This window comes from Perca flavescens, chromosome 9 (genome assembly GCF_004354835.1).
Source record: "Perca flavescens isolate YP-PL-M2 chromosome 9, PFLA_1.0, whole genome shotgun sequence".
Taxonomy (NCBI): domain Eukaryota; kingdom Metazoa; phylum Chordata; class Actinopteri; order Perciformes; family Percidae; genus Perca; species Perca flavescens.
Window position 1 is genome coordinate 3,928,314 of NC_041339.1, and position 19,629 is coordinate 3,947,942.

Below are 19,629 nucleotides of genomic sequence, written 5' to 3' on the forward strand. Positions count from 1 at the left end.
AGAAAAAGAAAATACTGAGCGGAAAAAGTGTATGGGTGAAAGTGAAAGTAATATTGTGTCTTGGATCAAAAAGTACTACTACACTCTGTATATCGCGTAGTTCTACTGCACCTGGTTGTTTTGCCTATTGGGTCCCAACAGGAAGATGAGCATCCGGCGATAAGCTGAGTGTTTCAACAACAGCTGACAAGGACCACATCCCTGAGAGAGAGAACAGAAAGACAAAAGACATTGTCATTTAACTTAACATTGTACTTTGAAAATTAAAAGATCGCAGAAACGTCTGAATCTACTTATTTGTTGATGGTTTATTACCCTCTGAGCGAAGTTACTGAAGAGGCCGAAGTACTGTGCGCAGTTTTTCACGTTCTCCGGAACATCTTTGTCCAATAAGGAAAGCATAGTGTCGGTCAGGTTGTCCAGTCCCGGGTCTCCAAAGTGAAGCGCGCTCTCCAGAGTCTTTTCAAGGATAGATGCGACCACCACCCTCACCTCCCTTACACTGCACTCTAACAGACAAACCCTGAGGAGGAGATACAATGATCATTAATATCAGTGTTGTAAATGATGGGCACAATCAATGGAAGAAAAACATGTGACAATGATGGATAAACATCCTTTTGAGAGAGAATAAGGCTGACAAACAGAAATAGCAGTCTAAATTACCATTTGTGTAAGGAAAAAAAAACATTGTCCTTTTAGACAAACAGCTGAGTGGGACACTCTGTATCTCCTCTCTGTGGGAATGGCCGTGTGGTATGTAAAGGGGGCCGGGGAGTACAGTTGCCCTAAACATCCGATGTGCGATAACCAATAATGTCCGACAGCCATATCATAAACACAGAGTAGTGTAAGACAACAACTTTTCCCAAAACGCATACTTTTGGGAAAACTATCCTGACTCTTAATGTTAATTAAGCTAACAGTGACCTGCTTTCTCAGCCAGTCAGCATGCAGACAGTGAGCAACACACACACACACACACAGGTGTTTTTCAATACCCCCACTGTCAGTGCAGATGCAATTAATAGCTTGTTCAAGGGCACTCCACAGGCTCAGATGTGGTGTGTGTGTTTGTGTGAGATTACAACATACTATAGAGATCTAAGGGACAGTTATATATAAAGTATGTAGGTATGTGTAGAGAGAGAGAGTGCAAGAGCCAGAGAGAGAGAGAGCGAGAGCGAGAAGTTTTAGAGGCTGCAGCAGCATTACCAGGGTGGAATAATGTGACCGAGGTCAGAGAGTTCAACGGGCATTGATTAGAATGAGGGAGCAACGTTGGGAGCTGCCAAGTCTGTAGCATCGCATATCACTAGGACAGCTACAAAACTGCTGCAGTGGTTAAACCCAGGTCAAGGCCCTGCAATAAATCAATAAAAACAACCCTACAAAACATACAGTATATATAAGCTAGTATCGTTTTTATCGTGGTTGCGAGATTTTTTTTAAAGAAGCAACTGTCATTCCTTTTTTTATTTTCAATTCAATGTTCAAATTGTTCAATTAATGAATGTTGGAAATGATTTCCTTTCATTTGTTTTAAATTCAACAAGCAATTTATTGTATTTTAGCAGAATAGTAAAAGCAGCAAAAATGCAGAACAGAGTACACTTCAATACAGGGGCGAGTCTAGGATCAGCCCTTAGAGGGGCGGGGGCCTAATGAGAATGGGACACAGATACAGTGCCTTGCAAAAGTGTTATAACAGAGGATAAATGCAAACTATTGAACATATGAAAAAACTACGAAAGTCCCTTTATGGACTACCAGACTCAAATGAAATGATAATGAGGTGTAAACAATAAATAAATAAAAAATATAAATGTCCTTGACTGGGTGACAGGTGCATAGCATTGGCGACAGAGACACAGGATATTAAACCCGTTTATTTGAACCTGTAATTGTTCCCAAACTCTCACTTGAAGCACTAAAATTAGATTTTTTATTATTATTATTATTAATATAATTTTTAAGGGGGCTGAGATTGAGCCCCCCTAAAAAGGGTCTTAAAAAAATGGGTCGCCACTGCTTCATTATCTGTTCATTTATCGCAAGTGATATCGTTATCGTGATATTCAACAACGTATTGCATATTTTCCTCATATGGTGCAGCCCTAATCCAATGTGTCCATATAGGTCATTTTGGCTGCAGAGCTCAAATACAGTCACTTATACACATCTATACATGTCTGACAAATGCTCGTGAGGCTTAAGCTTTTTGGAGACCTTTTTATGTACCCTTTTCACTAAAAACTGGCCGTCAAACAAATACAATGGAAGTTATGTTAATCTGTAAGTAATTACAAAAGTAGGCATTTTTAAAAGTAATTTCTTTCTGTAATTTTGAACGACAAAATGGTCTATTCTACAAACCCTTTTCTTTTGATGGCACAGTATGCATCACATATGTAAATATAAATGTATTGCACATATGTAACATGGCCAGCAAGCACTGACCTGGTGATCTCTCGTCCCTCTGGTCCAACCAGGTACTGCACCATCCACTGGCACGCTTCGCTGCTCTTAGACAGCAACACGTCCACTGTCGCCATCCACTCCTCTGTGTCCACCCTGCAGGAGATACAGATGTAATACACGCACTACATTTCTGCTTATAAGTGATGTTTACTATTGACAGGTGTAGGACTGGGTACTGAATTCAAAACATTTTAGGCACCAACCGAAATGCCTCTAAAGTACAGATTATCGAAAAATGCCTCATCTGCCCCCAGGCATTGCTAAATCAGAAGCTGGACTGATGTTAACAGGTTTTATTGTAGCTGCCAGAATCATTTTGTGTAACTGGAAGAGTCCAAATAGACCAGACATTACGAACTGGCTTAAACGTATGACTGAAATAGCGGCCTTTGAACTTCTGATCGAAAGGGTACAGAATGTTCCAAGCAAAAACAGACAAGCATGGATGTCTTTTCAATATAGGATTACTACTGACTTTTAGAGGGGAAGTGGGGCATTTGTGGATAGAGGATGATTATGGATGTGCAGGCACACATATGTGTGTTTAAATATCTGTGGGTAACAGTGTGTATGTAATGGGTATGAGGATGCTGCGCGGGTTCCTTTTTTTTTGGCTGCCTTTTGTTTTTATTTGTTTTATCTCATGGTTTTATTTTCTATTGTTTGTATTTGCAAATGTGAGATATTACATTTGTACCATGTATATATGTGTATGGTGTTGCATTACCAAAATAAATAAAAAATGTTAATGACAAAAAAAGAAAAATGCCAGCAGCTCAATACCTAAGGAGTAAATCTCATCAGCGTCAGTGAGCCAATAAGCACGCAGCATGAGCACCATGAGGAAGGCTCAAGCCAACATGCGTTGGTATATTTTTTATGTCTTGCCCTATTTATAAAAAGGCCTTTTATCACTTTTTGTAACCAACCTTGAGTGCCTGGGCTTGATTGTTTATGACTTTTTTGGTCATAATTCTTCTTCCTTTTTGTGAAAAGCATGCAGCATGCTTCTACCAAGATCTAATGCTGCTGCTGATTGGCTGTCTAACGTTACACGTCGTAGAGTCACACGGGAAAATCTCTACGTCACGCACAGAGACGGGCTCACGTAGTAAGAGCTGAAAAATGACTACAAAGATTTGTGCAGGAATGTGTAATGTTATTTATTTTTGTTTTATAAAATTAGCATTGAAAAAAGTAATGTTTAGGAACCGGTATCAAAGTCATGGTATTGGTATCGGTATCGACATTGTCAAACGATACCCAGCCCTAGACAGGTGTGGATGTGTGTGTGTGTGTATACATACCGGAGTTTCTTTTTGGTGTGCAGGTAGGTGTGAAAGAGGAAGTGAACAGCCAGCTGAAGACTCTCTTTGGCCATCGGCTGGTAGTCTGGATGCTTCAGCTTTGTCTGTAACACACACAAACACAAACATGAAAACCACTGACTGCTGGCGGCTTTATGTTTCCACCATAAACAATTGTGTAGTTTAGTGATATTGCTGTAGTAAATGGTGTATTCAATTTCCCGGGTAGTCCTAGTGTGGTGCTTTCATTACATGTCACCACACTCAATGTTTAAATGAGCTACATGCACGTACTGTATGTCATCAAAGGAAGAGGTAGGATTGGGCATCGAGAACCGGTTCCAACTTGGAACCGTTTCAAAAATGACGATTCCCGTGGAATACGATGTACGAATACGATCACTGGTTCCAAATTTAACACGTGCAAGTTTTGGTTACCGTAGCGGCTGCCGTACTTCCAGGCGCTTGTTGTGTTGCAGCCATGGAGCACAGTAAGCGGAGCTCTAAAGTGTGGCTTTATTTTACGTTGAAAAAGACCGGTCTGTGAAAGAAGCCTCTGACATGTTTCAACTCCACCCCTTAAAGAATCGAGAACCGATAAGAACCAGAATCGAAAGGAATAATCGGAATTGGAATAAGAATTGTTAAAATCAAAACGATGCCCAACCCTAGTGAGAGGTGGATTAAGAGAACATTTAAATAGCATTTAAGTTGGGGATAAAAGAACCTAAAGAAACATTACATACATGCTCGAAGAGAAACAAACTAACTAAATACAACAAACTAAATACAAGAGGACAAAATAGTTCTTTTGAGTATGAACATGTAAACAGCAGCTCTACTTTGTAACGATCATGTTACTATCATAAAACCAAACACAAACAGTAGAAGCACATACTGCATTGACGGAGGCCAGGGACAGGGTGAAGTTGAAGTAGTCGCTGTTGTAGACGTCTCTGTTCCTCATGAACTTGAGATTCTCATCCCTCACCATCTGCACAACACAAATGGAGAGAGCTCAGATGAACCTGGACGTTCCAGCTGATGACTTACAGAACAAATGTTAGGTTGGTGTAAAGATCTCTTGGTCTCTATGGCCTCCATGGTACTCCTCGATGCCGCTTTACCTGATAGATGCTGGCTGGCATCTTCTCTACAAACAGGCCCTTCTTCTCTCCCTTGCGGACCAGGCGGGTGAGGAGGGTGAGGCGGTCGTTGTTGGCCCTGGGGGGGCGAGGAGAGGACTGCGGCGAAACATCAGGAGAGGACGGGGCAGACCTGGAAAATAGAGAGCCACAGGTAAGATCATAATTTGTTTTCTGGTGCCCTTCCTAAATGCTGGTTGTGACAGTGTTACATGTATAAATAAATAATTGATTTCCTGCAGACATAAATTACATCTAAATGTTTCATAAAATGTTCTGACTTCTGTCCGTATGTATTCTGCTCGGTTCTAAAAAACAACATCAGACAGGAGCTGTCAATTGCAGATAGATGCCTTACAGTGCTTTTATTCTGCTGACTGCTGAGGGAAATTGGCTGATACATTATAAATGACGCAAAGGGAATGTTTATGAGGCGAGTATAGTATATGATGAGGATCACTCACAGTGTAAGGTCCTCAGCCTCCTGCCGCATGATGCTGACTCTGCTTTTTTTGGGCAGGACGGGCGAGTTCTGGTCACTGATCTTCTGATAGAACAACATGTAGGCGTTCCAGTACCTCCTCCGCACATCAGGGTATGGGTTGGCTGCGCACACATACACACAAATTAAGGTTACCAAGTGCATGCCGCATGAGAAAAAAAAAAACTGTGCAGTAGTTGAGTTTCACAAGTCCCTCTTCATTCAAACATGTTTTGCTTATTGTTGGAGGTTTGGATGATGGAGGAATGTTTCTCTGTGCTCTCCTTAAATAGAAGTTTACCACGTGTACAGTACACATACAAGAGAAATTTGTGACATCACAACTAATTTAAAAGCCATTCATGGTCTAGTAATTTACACAAATAGTATATGGAAAGGAAGGAAGCGTTGAATCCCACTTGGTTTCTTCTTTTTTTTGTTGGGATTTTTGGGCATTTTTAGGCCTTTAGAGAGGATAGCTGAAGACATGAAAGGGGAAAGAGGGGGGAATGACATGCAGCAGAGGGCCGAAGGTCAGGTGGCGAACCTGGGCCTGCTGCGTCGAGGATCAAACTCCCACATATGGGTGCCCGCTCCACCTATCCGGGCGCCCCCCACTTGGTTTCTTGGCAAGACCCGCCCTACGTAGCAGCCCGATTGGTTGGTGTTAGGCATTAACTTAAAGAGCTAAATAGCCCATTGATCAGGGGATAGGACTTGAACAAATCGATTTCCGGTACCTCGCATGAGGATGAACGGCTGGCCAATCCTAGCGCTTAAATGCTTCTTGGCAAGACACCTACCAAGTGGGATTCATAATAACGCGGAAAGATAGCCTCCAGCACACATACACTGAGAATGGACAGTGGAATAGGAGACATCTTGTGTCTTTCAGAAAAGTATTTGAATATTCATGAATGTTTCAGACATCATTTTTATATAGGTAAAAAAAAAATTTTAAAACACTAAACCCATTAAATGGGATCTTTATGTTTAGATCTTTAATGCACTTTGTTACATAAATGTCAGAGTTTATGCATTACTTACATTGGTCGTAAACTTTGGGACGGTACTCTCCCCCAAAGCATTCATACTCCAAAGTTTCGTCATTCATATCAAACTCCTCCACCACGTTGTCGTTGAACTTGTACCAACGTCCACGAGCGCTACCACTTTAAAGAAGGACAAATAAAGATGGAGGGAGGGCAAAGGGGGGGGGGGGGACAAGGAAAGTGGCAGATTAGATTATGATTCATCACAATCTGCTAAATCAGAACTGGAAACTCGCACACTTGAATGAATAATAAATCAACAATACCAAAAACAAATAGGCATGCATAATAAAACATGCACCCAATGTTCTGACTCTGTTTGCAGACGGGGCAGAAACAAGGTAGTTTCTCCCAACAGATTTAGCCTTTTCTGCTTTACTAAATGGTTTACAGTGAAGCATGGCAGGGCTATATGTGCATACCACACTGGACTGTAGCATATAGCACACCTGGTCGACATACTGCAGTACAGGTTTGCCACCAGGACGCGGTGTCCACCTGCACGCAAACCAGCCTGTCTGACACACAGATTTTGACAGACTTTGAAGCGGCTCCAGAATGTGTCTGAAAGTCTGGAAAGTGATCTACGTCCTGAAGACAAACTTTCTCGGTCGCAGTCTTTAGAGTGGATTGGAACAAACAAGTAAGCTAGAGAGAGAGAGAGAAGGGTGCCAAATATTAGCTCCTGTGGTCTCTTTATGTTCCACTTCTCCAGTGAGCAATCTTGCCTTAGAGAGCCAGACATCTGGAGATGCTTACAAACTAAACCAAGACAGCCCACACAAAGTCTGATGCTGCATTCATGTGCCTCAAGGAGGTCCTCTAAAATCTGCTTAGAAAACTAAAACCAAAACCAAACAGCTTAATGTGCTCCCTTAATCACTGGTTATGTGATTCTTATGTAAAGTAGAACAGGAGCTGGAAAATACCATCAGAAAACTTTGCAGCACATAACTCTGAGCGGCAAATGAAAAAAGAAATGCGTTTGATTTTCTGAAAATATTGGCCCCTTTTTTAAATGAGGGAGAGGTGGAGGAACTTCGGCGCTACAGTGTCTCTTACCGTCTATCTTTAATGAAAGAGTAATAGTGGCCAGCATGTGCCTGACCACTGTGGACAACAACTCCCACGAGCTCATAGTTCTCAGAAATCGTGACTTTCTTCCTGGGCGATCCTCCCGAGGTCCCGTCGCCCCGCCCCTCGCCGCCCTCTCCGCTGCAGTCTTGACGAGCCATCCCAGAGACGGTGTAGGGCTCCATGTTCAACACCCAAGGGAACTGTGCACCAACAAGACAGAATTCACATAAATCATATTCAAATTTCCTCAGATTATGAAAATCAGAAAAGTGTATTTTAGTGACTAGAGATTTGTGATTTTGTGATTAGAAATACTTGGTACCCTAATCTGTTCATCATATTTGATGGAGCGCCCGCTTTCCCAGTCAAAGCCGAAGCGCATGAGGTGAATACAGAGAACGCTGGGCAGGGATTTGATACAGGTTCTCTTCACGGTGGTTCTCTGCGCAGAGGAACACATGTACACGTTGACACATCAGTCCACATGCTAGCAGTGTAGTAGAACAAAAGCACGCAGAGAGCGATACACACCTTCTCCTTGCATTTCTCACAGTAGTAGGCGTTGCTGCCCTCTAGCACCTCTCCTCTGACAAACTGGTCCAAGGAAATCTCTAAGCTTTGACAGGATGTCACTCCAAGGTTCAAAGCCATGAATGTTTCTTCACGCTCGTACCTGTATAATAAGAAGGTCAAAGGTCAAACGTCACCTGTGATGTGTGTCTCAGAATGAAACAGAAGTTTGGGAAAGAAAAAAAGGAAAAACATTCTCGCTCACCGGTGAGGACAGTCTTTACAAATCTTCTGATCGGAGAAGATTCCCTGAAATGTGTTTTTGAAGATCTGCTCTCGACCCATTTTCTGGTGGAAAGGAGTCTCATCATTAATAATAAAATAACCAATTAGGTATTATAAGTACTAAAAAAATAAAAGGTCTGGAGTGTAGAAGTTTTACCTTGAGATGTTCGTCTAGCTGATCCACCAGGCTAGTAAAGAACTCATAAGCATCCTGCTGTTCTCTTACATACAACTCCTTGTTCCACATCTTGAAGATCTGCAACAGACATCACACGTTTGCACGTGGATAAAAGTGGATGTTTTGGGGAGAAGTGTACTTTTTGTTTGATTGATTTATCGTTTAGAGAGAGAAATATATGAAAGAGTGATCGTTACAGCTGAGAAAGTTTGTGAATGTGTGTAGTATAGGGCTGTAGGAACAAATTCCGAAAGTCAAATCAATACTATTTGAATGCGGGAATTACTATTCCATTGTGATTTTTTAAATAAATGTTGGCTAACATTAGCTAATCTCCCTCTTCTCACCTTGGCCTATCCGCATATGAAAACGAAATGCTTTTGTCATGTACCGTCTGATGAACAATATGTTAGCGGGAGTGAGAAACACAAGGCATTGTGAGGACTTAAGATCACGGAACTAACGTTACGTACTGAGCAACGTTAGTACAGGGGGAGTGACAGGCTGCTGCTGGGAATCGGAAGAAGGATGGGAAATAGCTTTAACATGACTTTAAAGTTGCCATCCACCGAGCCAAAATGCTTCGGTTAGCATCATTTAGCTCGTGCTGTGCTTTCTAACATGATGTCATTGTGCTAACCGAGCACCGTTAACCTTTACAACAGAGCTGCTTCACTACACTTGTTAGATCATGTTTCATTACAGAGTTCTGTGTTGATTTGTGTTTGTCGCTGTGTGCTCGTGGTGGAAAATGAATCAGAGCAGCGTGCAAGAAATGCAATGGCCATGACGCAAGTCCCCTTCAAGGCCAGGCTAATGTTGGAGGTCCCTCTAGTGGACAGAACGTGTAACAACAACCACATGCTTATAGTGGCATTGACAATGAATAAGCCTGAGGAGTGTAGTACATATTAATAACAGGCTGCATTTGAGCATTAAATCTTACTTTGCATCCTAATAACAATGGCCACACTCGGAAGGTGAAAGGTCAAGCGCATTACAATCAGATCACACTGAACTGTCAATTACCTTCCAGAAGTTCTCAGGTATGTAGTACTGCAGTTTGCTCTCCATCAGGTGACCAAACAAAGACTGCACCTGGTAGAAGACGCTCTCTTCTGGCTGATCGGTGTCGTCCTCGATGGACAGGAAAGCCTTTAAACCAAACATACATGGATTCACTCTGTGGAACTCAGTCTGGACACAAAGAGCAAATGCCCTCTGGTGAATACAGAAGGTAAACACTAAACAGCACATTAGAACACAATGTGTACCTCTGGCAGGCCGGGCTGCATGTAGAGCTGCTGAAACACAGCATTCATGTAACATGTGGCTCCACCGTTCTTCAACCCAACAAAACCTGAGACTGACCGGCTCTCTACGGGGGGTAGGTACTGAGAGAAACACACAGAGAGTTAGATTCACAGCTAAACTCTATTCCAACCACATGTACCAACAAATATTATTTCAATTGGTGCCATACATCAAACTCCTTGCAGAGCGAAGGATCAGACTGGTGATGCATGGACATCAGCTCTTTGGTGATCAGTCGGAGGTTGGAGAGAGAGCTGTCTGTGAGCATCACCAGCACCTCATAGGCTGCCAGCCTGCTGCTGGCTGTGCTGCACCTGACCACACACAAATGCACACGCGCACACAAAAGATTAACATAGCGGTTCACAGGAGAATAACTAAATGTAACTGATGGATAGGATTAAACGTGCCGTACTTTGGGTGGAAGTCGTGGCTGGGGGCCGGCGAGGGTGTGGGGTTTGAACTGTTGATGATGATGCGAGAGGCGCGAAACAGGAAGTCATCCAATAACTGCTGGATCAGAGATGGCCCTGAACAAAAGAGTTACACATCCTCCCATTACATATTAGTGTTCTCAACTTCATTCACTTCCAAAACGTGTTCAGTGGGTGCAGATATGTACATCCTTGCGTGTGCTTACCGAGATGCTCCTTCTCGTTACCACAGAGGGAGAGCAAGGTCTTGATGAGTCGGAGGTGTCCTGCCAGGAGGATGTTGTCCGCCTCGCTGGTCTCCATCTCAGAGCTCCAACTAGGCTCAAAGTTGTCAAGCCAAGAGATCTCGTCCTCCAGCATCGTGGCTGCACTCACTTTTAACACCTCCATCTCGGACGCTGGAAGAGGCAGAGAGAGAGAATACAAGGCACAGAGATTTTTATGACACACTGGAACCTCTCTATTAAATCAATTCTTACATCTGGGACAATACTTCATATATAGGTGTTGATAAAAGTGACTGTAAGGGGATATGATTTACTTGTTAGGTCATCCAAAAGCTGACATCTTAGGTCAAAGTACTCTGTGCATTGAGACAGCAACCTAAGAAGAAAAGCCACACATTAACACAAGACCTCTGCAGATTTCAGGGATGTATATCCTGTGCGTTTCTTGCTTAAGTACCTCTGGTTGACCCCTCTCATGATAGACGTAGGACTCCATAATGGCAGCTGAGCAGCGAGAATGACTGAGATGAGGAACAAGTTGGGTTTCTGGACTTCGGCGAAGGCTGAAGTGTCAGACTGGCTCAGAGTGTAGAGCTGATCGCAAGCTACACGGCGGATCTGATATAGGAAGGGACAGGGACTACAAGTGTAAACACACACTGCAATGTTGAGGATACATTCCTTCTCTGCAGTCTATTGAACAAAAGAAAGGGTGTCGTTTACCTCTCCGCTGGGAGATCCCAGCAGCACGTCAATGATGAAATCATTGACGGAGGGAAGGTTATAAAAAGAACCTGGAGAGAGAAACCGACCACAGGATTTATGGTCATTGTAGAAGTCTAAATGAAATGTACATACTGCAGCATCATTCCGCTGCATAGAGGACTAATGGCTATGTGTGTATGTGTGCTTGTTGTGTGTTTTACTCCTGCAGGAATCTTACTTAGCTGCTGACAGCGTAACTGCAGACAGGTGACCAACAGTGACAGAGCCTCGCGGGCGATGATGGTATCTTTAGTAGAGACACACTGCTGCCTCACACATATCCCTGCGTGCAATGCTGTTGGCGTGGTCTCCCCCTCGCTGCTGGAGCTGCAGTTACTTCCTGTGAACAAAACAAACGCAAGACATTTGTTTAACTTTCATTTATTTGGCTTTTCTTTGTAGCACTGGAAATGCTTCGACCGTGAGCTGTTGGCAAGAAAACGCAAATCAGGAATAAAGTTGTGCGGGATAATTACCACACCTACTGACGGTAAACATTTGGTAACACCAAAACATCTTCTCAGATTATGGGTAAGTAGGGCTGGGCACAATATTGATATTATATCTATATCGTGATATTAGGCTAGGTATTGCCAAAGATTGTGAATATCGTAATATGACACAAGTGTTGTCTTTTCCTGGTTTTACAGGCTGCAATACAGATGTGATGTAATTTTCTGAACTTCCCAGACTGGTCTAGTTGTTCTATTATTTCCCTTTACCTACTTTATATCCACATTATGGATAATTTTTATCTAAAATGTTATTGCGAAAATATTTTGTTAAAGCACCAACTGTCAACCCTACAATATCGTCGCAATATCAACATCGAAGTATTTGGTCCAAAATATCGTGCTATCTGATTTTCTCTGTATCGCCCAGCCCTATGTCACCTTGTGGAGAATGAGAAGAGACCTAAAATAACATTGAAAGTGTGTTTTTGTGTCACCTGTACTGCTAACTCTGGTGCGGACTCCCTGTGGCAGAAGGGAGCTGTGGGTCTCTCTGATTGGCTGTGGGCTGCCAACCAGATCCAATCGGCCGGCTGCAGCTGCCCAGGTCAGACGCATGAAACAGGCCACGGTGGAAGTAAAGTCACCCACTTCCATGGTCTAGAAAACAGACGGAGCAAACATTGTACTTGAAAAAAATCCTACAGTTAAAAGATTAATCTGGGTGCTGAATTAACTGTGGGGTTACCTGAATAGCTACGCGAGCAGCCGGTATGATCTCCTCGACTCTTATGGAGGAGCGCTCAGAGAGAGACATCTGTCTGTAGGAGGACTTCTCTGGAGTTCCACAAAGAGATAGCTGACGCCCCGCCCGTCCGGCGTTTCGGAACGGACGAGATGACAGCGCCTCGCCATCCCTGATGACATCATCATCCAGCGCAGCAGGCATGCTCTGGCCAACCAGAAGAAACCTGCAAACACAAACAATTGAGTATGAAGTTTAACTTGGGCCCAGAATATCCATCTGTGTGTGTGTGTGTGTGTGTGTGTGTGTGTGTGTGTGTGTGTGTGTGTGTGTGTGTGTGTGTGTGTGTGGCCATTTTGCACCTGGCCAACTGAAGACAGATAGAGTAGACTCCTTGTCTTGTCTCATAGTCCACCTCTGAGGGAATGGAATCTCTTTGCATAACATTCACCACCAGGCTGCAGAGGAAACACAGTGAAATACTACGGTCAGACCTAAAAATAAAAACTTTTTTGATATAAGCTTACATTAAAAAGCCTCTGTGTGCTGGTATCATGTAACGCAGCTTGACAAGTCTGCTGACGCGTGCCACAGTCAAACAACGCAAACACCAGACAGTGAGGGAACTTTTCTCCAACAGGTCTGTTACCTGAGGCCTCCTGCTTTGAGGAAGTTTTCACAGAAGGACTTGCTGCTGGTTTTGGCCATCTCATCATCTGACGTTGGCATGAGCTTTGAACTCAACACCTGACGCAGAGAGAGAAGAGGGAGGAAAACACATGTCAAAGTAATTGAGTTGAAAGCCTTTATTGTCATTGTACTTTACAGCGAAATTAGGAGCGCTACTTCACTGGGTGCATACAATAAATATAATAAATAATCCTTACAGGACATATAAAAACAGAATAAAAATAGTAGCGCAATGATCAGATAAGCCAGTATCGAAGTGCAGGAGTTAACAGTGAGTGACTGGGTTTTGGGAAACTATTGCATTTGGGAAGAACCTATTTTTAAATCTGTTGGTGCTGCATTGTATAGACCTATAAGGTCTACCAGAGGGTAACAATTGAAACAGGTGGGAGCCAAGATGAGTATTGTCCTTGATGATGTTCTTGTCTCTTTAGGGAGTGCGGATGAGTGCAATATCTGATAGGGAGGGAAGGGGGCGACCAATGATTTTTTTTCTGCAATCTTGATAATTCTCTGCAGAGCCTTTTTGTCTGCAGCGGAACACGCAGCAAGAGATGCAGTATGAAAGGATGCTCTCAATGGGGCATCTGTAAAAGGACACCAGGGGCTTCGCATTTGTGTCGTTTTTCCTGAGTATCCTCAGGAAGTGAAGGCGCTGCTGTGTTTTTTTGACCACTCTTGTGGTGTTAGTTGACCATGAGAAACAGTCCGTGATAAGGATGCCCAGGAATTTGAATGAATGAACTCTCTCCACGCACTCACCATTTATGAAGAGAGGTTGGGGGTGTGTGTTATGTTTTCTAAAGTCTATTATGAGTTTTGTTTTTGTGGTGTTTAGGATGAGGTTATTGGCAGAGCACCACTCAGACAGATTCTGCACTTCATGTCTGTAGGCGGACTCGCTCCCGCCCGTTATAAGTCCTACCACAGTAGTGTCATCTGCAAACTTTATGACAGAGTTGGTGGGAAACGTTGGTAAACAGTCAAATGTGTATAGTAGTTAAGCCAACTAATTTACCTTTTAGGTTTGGGAAGAGCGGTTATATACTGGAAAATGATGTGCTGTGTTTAACAGTGTGTATGTTCACGTGTGCGCGTACCTCCAGGTTGTACAGCACTCTGAAGGTGGACATGCCCGGGGCCGAGGATCTGAAGAGGGCCTCCAAGATGGATGCAGCACTGGGCTGGTGCTGCTGCTTGGAGGCCATAGACGGGGAACGAGAGCCTGTACCCTGGAACAGTGTCTTCTATAGAAAAGAGACAGGAGGGAATGTGTAAACCAGAGAGCTAGGGCAAGATGTATATGGATGTATTACAACACAGGTACTTGGACCAAAAACATAAAATGAGAATAGAAAGGTAGAGAACTGAGAGTGTCAACGTTCAGCCAAGGTAGTTACCATATGACCAGAACGCATCTGATGTACCTGGTGGCTCCAGACACTGGATTCTTTGGGAACAAAGTTGTCTAGAGCATCCTGCACTTCTGGATCTGTTGGTATCAGCAGCAGCAGCTTCCTCACACGAAGAGTGATCCTAGAGATTATAATATACTGACTAAATATACAGTCCCGTCTTGTTGGCAACAAGGTCTATGTAACTTTACTATCTTACCTGGTTTCATCTAAATTAGCCAGCTGGTAAAGCATCTCAAACACATTACACACCAAAGCCATCACCACGCCAGGCAGGGACTTTTCCTGGAGACAGAAAGACATGGGCACAGTGTGTCAGAACCGATGTAAGCCCGAGTGTGTCCACAACTTCGTTATGTCTCAGCTGGTACCTGCTCCAAGGCGTAGGCGGAGTTGAAGACGGCGGAGCTGGAGCTGCTCGAGGCGGAGGCCGAGGACTCGGAGCTGCCAGAGGGAGTGCCAGTGCCTGAGCTCTTCACAGTCAGGCTCTGCTCGTCGCTGAAGCTGAGCTGGGACAGCAGCTTCTGGTCCCGATTCATGGTCAACTAACACATGGTGGAGGAAAAGTGGAGGGTAGGAGTGAGAGAAAAACAGGGAGTGAGGTTGTTCGAGCCTGGGTTTCCTCTGCCACACAATAGATACAGCGGACCAACAAGAATTTACTGTGCATTGTAGCTTGCAATGTTGTAATGTACTGGCTTTAGCGAAAACATGATTGGGAGAGGAGTGAAATAATTTGATGAGGGAATGAGGGGATTTTTAAAACAAAGAGGGGGGGGGGGGTCCCTGTCACTTACCACGCTGTCATTGGCAAAGATCTGGACATTATCCACCGGACAGCTCAAGTGCTCAGCTATCTTCCACCGGATACTTCCTATTGTCTCATTACTGTGGGTCTGCAGGACACACAAACACACAGAGAAGGGTTATTTCCTCTGTAGATGTAACCCCACACCACAAAATGGTGTATTACAGGGCACTAGGAAAAGTCTTACCTCTAAGCTGAAAGTGTCTTTGGTTGACTCATAGGTGATGTGAAGAGTGACAGGGTGTCCATTGAACGAGGCCCCGTGAGGTAGAATAGTGCGAGGAACTGAGTACATATCCTACACAGAAACACACAGACACACAGAAACACACAGAAACACACAGAAACACACACACACACACACACACACACACACACACACACACACACACACACACACACACACACACACACACACACACACACACACACACACCAAGAGGCTTAAAAGTACATAAATATTATAAAATATCTTCCTTGAAAGGATCCACATGTATTGTCAAAATGATAACAGTCTTAAAAGGGATGGTTCGGATTTACAGTAGATGGCGGTTGGCACGCCCCCAGTTTGGAGAAGCAGGCCCTTGGTGTTTCAAAGGGCCCCATCTTGCACCCGGCGCAGCACAGCGCAGCGCAAAGACCAACGCAAGTGTCTTTGCTATTTTAAGACCAACGCAATTTCAACGCAATGTCAGTTTCCCGTCCAGCGCCCGCGTCGTTTAAATAGCAAATGCACCTGCGCCCATCTTTGCTCCCATGGTGCTGGTCTTACAGGGAGGTGTGTTCAGGTGAATTCTGTGTGTATTGCTATCTTGAGGCAGCGGTAAGTGATCGTGCCATTGACCAACAAAAACCTGGTCTGAAGTCAATAGACTTTAGACCAGTTACTTTAACAGCGAATTAGTAAAATGTGCATAGGCTCATGCACAGCGCGTGCACACTATGCTTGTTACACACACATAGGAACGCGCAGCAGCACACACACAGAGGATTAGAAATAAAAATATTACGGTGCAAATCTGCCATAATAATAGCAATGCGCCGAGGTACAAACGCGCCTGGCTTTTAAAGGGAATGGGAGATTACTCTCTGATTGGTTTATTGCATGTTACGCCCAAAACACACCTATGAATTAATGAAGACACTAAGTACAACCCTTTTGAACCATGCGCCCGGGGCACGGAACCTTTTTTCCGCTGTCAAACTAGCAAAAGTGGATTTGGACACGCCCTAAACACACCTACGCCGTGTGCTTAGATCGTTACAACAGGGCCCAATAACTCCAACTAACAGATGGATGCAGCGGGACATCAGCTTCACTCGGTACTCCTTCCCGCTTCTACAAACTGGGGCATGCTGGCCGCCATTTACTATTGGTAATACACTGATTACTTCCAAGTGAAGAAGACAGGACCTACCTCTATAGTGATGACGTAGCGTTCAGCCAGTAGCAGCAGTCTTTCGATTATCACCAGCTTTGTGGATCTACAGATTAACACACGCACACACACGCACACACACACAGAAGAGTTTCAACAGACTGAAGAAAAAAAAAACATGTTTAACTTGTCAAGTGTAAATGTACTCTCTATGCTGTCTAGGAACACTCTTAAACAAATGTGTTTTAAATAGGTTTATTAACTATGTTCTTACCCAAACCCCCCTCTGTACCTGGATGGTGATTGTACAGATGTGGCCACAGTCGGCATGGCAGTTGCCGTCAGCATCTTAGTTGCCCTGGTAACAGCATGAGTCAAAGTAGGCCCACCCAGGGCCGAGCTGGCTGCCTGAGAAAAAGAGAAACAGATATGAGCTTTCGGGTGTTGCTTTCTGTGAAATGGCACAATCGCTCCTAACATTAACATATTCCTCTCCTTACCTCCAGTCGCTTGTAACAATCAGCTATGAACTTCTTGTGCAAAGACACGGAGTCCTGTAACAAAGTAAAAGTTAATATTATATGTGGTCTCAAGTATCATAAAAAGGGACAGAGCACACTAATTCACTCAAATTGGTTTACTTTTAACTTCTAACAAAATACTCCAATGAATCACTTAATACAAAATGATGGCTTGAAACAAGATGGCAGCATCTTAAGTTATGCTGTTCTTCTCAGACAGTAAGACACACATGAGGAAACTGCTAGAAGAGTGAGCCACAGGAGAGCGTGCGCAGACACGTATACTGACCTTCTTCATTTTGGGATTGAGGTTGGTGTAGCTATACGTGATAATGAGCTGGATCGCTTCATTGGCTATCTCTTCATCAGGGGTTTCCATGGCGATGCGCCAGATAAAATCCATCCCTGCCAGGTCAAGGCGCTCCACACACTGAGATCAGACCATATGATAAATGAAATATTTATTTATTTAAGATATGTTTCACTCTATAAATATGTGTATTTCAGATCCCATAGACAACAACAGTAGCTGTGCACATCTTTGGTAAAAAAATAAAAGAGAAACTTGTGAGTAAGGACTGACCAGCTGAGTGCCCTGGCGTTTGAGGCGATGGTCACACAGATTGACGTTCTCAAAGAAGGTCTTAAATAGATTGAAACCTAGGAGACACGTAGAACATGTTACCTGCTGTATCACATAGGTATTCATTACCTAATCCTGAATCCTATGATTCTGTCGATGGTGCACGTTCCTTGCAGAGTTTCTCACCATTCATGGTGATCTCGTAGGGCTCCAGTTTTAGGATCTTCTCCTTGAAGAGCTGCTGCTGAACGTCACTCTCCAGGTCATGTTGTCCTTTGGTGAACCACTCAAAACACATCTGCACATATGGAAACACAACATGTTTAGGGGTCATTGAACTGAATCTTGGATAGAGGACTTGTGTTTTCTGCCTATTTTCCTTTGGTTTACAAGAAGCAGCTGTTGCAGACACTACCATTGGTCAGTTAAAATGGAAACATGGAAACTGAACTATGCAAAGACCAGATTCCATACTGGGACAGAGGAAGGTTGCTTAGTGTGAGTGCAACAAATTAAATCAGTCAGATCAACAAAATTACACACAGACCAGACATCTGATCTGTACACCGCTCCATCTTATGTGTGGCTTAAGTGCTTTGCTTGAAAGATTTCTAACCGAAATGTACAGCGAACAAAACAGGAGATAAAGTAACAAATCAAGGAACAGCATGGAGTAACATAAGGATCAGATTGGCAAAAAAAAAGAAATTGTTAAAACGCAATATTTTCTTGCTTTTTTAGTATTTTTATCGTAAGTAGAGTTTTTTTTTTTAAATGAGAAACTCTTACTTACTCACTGCTTTATTCATTTAATGCCAAATTCAGAAAAAAAGACAAAGTTAAAGCTACACTGTTTAAGAATTTCTCTCATCTAGCGGTGAAAGAGAGTGAATATTACTTTCTAACCCTTCCTCCTACGGTGGCCGAACCCGAAATTAGCTCTTAGTATCTCCATTGTTTATCCGTTTTCTTTTTCTGGGCGAAGAAGAAGACTCCTGTTCCTGAAATTTGGATTTTGAAAACCTGTGGTCCTCCATGTTTCCTTCTTCAAACATGCCGGGGCCGGGAAGCTACGATATCCATTAGCAGCAGCTGTGAGTCGAAAACGCAAAAGGCGGAGCAGTACGTCCTGTTTGTCCCTTACCGGCTAACGTATTTCAAGATGGCCCATCATTATGGAGCGTCTACCCCAGTTCATGCAAGCGCAAATGTAAAATTCCAAGCCAATAGGAATACTTGAAATTGATGGTGGTGGTCAATATTCATGAAAAAGGACAAGTTTGTGAAGGGCAATACAGATTTTGATAACAAACAACTACAAACGTTACACACTGGGGCTTTAAAGATGGAGGCACTTCATGGCTGCAGTCATTCGAGCGACTCACTCGTATTTATTCTGAATGATTGTAACGCTTACGAGAATACTTTGATTAGTTGGTGGAAGTAATTCCACATGAATGAGCACATAGTATATTTGTGAAAGAACAAAGGGTTTTTTGCTAAGAATCAACTCAAAAAATTACACAATGTAGGTTTAAGTTAAGTTAAAGTTTATTATTTCTGAGACAGTATCATTAACCAGAATCTAAAAAATGCATGATCATTTTAAATGTGACATAAGAGTTTATATTTTTAACTTATTTTTATGTATTATTGTACCTGCCTTTGAAATCTGTTTTAAATTTTTTTTTTAAAGAGAGTGGAGCAAACAGCTAATGTTTGCAGTCCCTTTGTTCACCCAGAGCAATCATCCAGAGAAAGGGTTGCAAACAAAAACAAA

At 43.2% G+C, this 19,629-nt stretch overlaps 1 protein-coding gene across 4 annotated transcripts in view; it reads right to left on the reverse strand.

Moving 5' to 3' along the window:
* usp24 (ubiquitin specific peptidase 24) overlaps positions 1–19,629 on the reverse strand; it is a 44,555-nt gene that overhangs the window by 6,516 nt on the left and 18,410 nt on the right. For 2 of the 4 annotated variants that reach the window (XM_028586811.1, XM_028586808.1), the window contains 38 exons: positions 18,036–18,147; positions 17,850–17,926; positions 17,556–17,696; positions 17,246–17,299; positions 17,020–17,153; positions 16,785–16,851; positions 15,554–15,664; positions 15,356–15,454; positions 14,930–15,103; positions 14,758–14,843; positions 14,544–14,679; positions 14,244–14,390; positions 13,103–13,200; positions 12,816–12,911; positions 12,457–12,679; positions 12,206–12,368; positions 11,435–11,596; positions 11,215–11,285; positions 10,949–11,109; positions 10,806–10,867; positions 10,471–10,662; positions 10,246–10,360; positions 10,000–10,144; positions 9,791–9,910; positions 9,546–9,671; positions 8,496–8,594; positions 8,319–8,401; positions 8,075–8,216; positions 7,866–7,985; positions 7,529–7,743; positions 6,462–6,586; positions 5,398–5,539; positions 4,916–5,066; positions 4,687–4,782; positions 3,789–3,892; positions 2,461–2,574; positions 316–523; positions 112–201 (listed from right to left, as the gene is read on the reverse strand). In XM_028586811.1, coding sequence (XP_028442612.1) covers positions 112–201; positions 316–523; positions 2,461–2,574; positions 3,789–3,892; positions 4,687–4,782; positions 4,916–5,066; positions 5,398–5,539; positions 6,462–6,586; positions 7,529–7,743; positions 7,866–7,985; positions 8,075–8,216; positions 8,319–8,401; positions 8,496–8,594; positions 9,546–9,671; positions 9,791–9,910; positions 10,000–10,144; positions 10,246–10,360; positions 10,471–10,662; positions 10,806–10,867; positions 10,949–11,109; positions 11,215–11,285; positions 11,435–11,596; positions 12,206–12,368; positions 12,457–12,679; positions 12,816–12,911; positions 13,103–13,200; positions 14,244–14,390; positions 14,544–14,679; positions 14,758–14,843; positions 14,930–15,103; positions 15,356–15,454; positions 15,554–15,664; positions 16,785–16,851; positions 17,020–17,153; positions 17,246–17,299; positions 17,556–17,696; positions 17,850–17,926; positions 18,036–18,147 — 4,761 coding nt within the window. The remainder of the gene's footprint in view (positions 1–111; positions 202–315; positions 524–2,460; positions 2,575–3,788; positions 3,893–4,686; positions 4,783–4,915; positions 5,067–5,397; positions 5,540–6,461; positions 6,587–7,528; positions 7,744–7,865; positions 7,986–8,074; positions 8,217–8,318; positions 8,402–8,495; positions 8,595–9,545; positions 9,672–9,790; positions 9,911–9,999; positions 10,145–10,245; positions 10,361–10,470; positions 10,663–10,805; positions 10,868–10,948; positions 11,110–11,214; positions 11,286–11,434; positions 11,597–12,205; positions 12,369–12,456; positions 12,680–12,815; positions 12,912–13,102; positions 13,201–14,243; positions 14,391–14,543; positions 14,680–14,757; positions 14,844–14,929; positions 15,104–15,355; positions 15,455–15,553; positions 15,665–16,784; positions 16,852–17,019; positions 17,154–17,245; positions 17,300–17,555; positions 17,697–17,849; positions 17,927–18,035; positions 18,148–19,629) is intronic. The other 2 variants (XM_028586809.1, XM_028586810.1) reach the window with 2 other exon arrangements.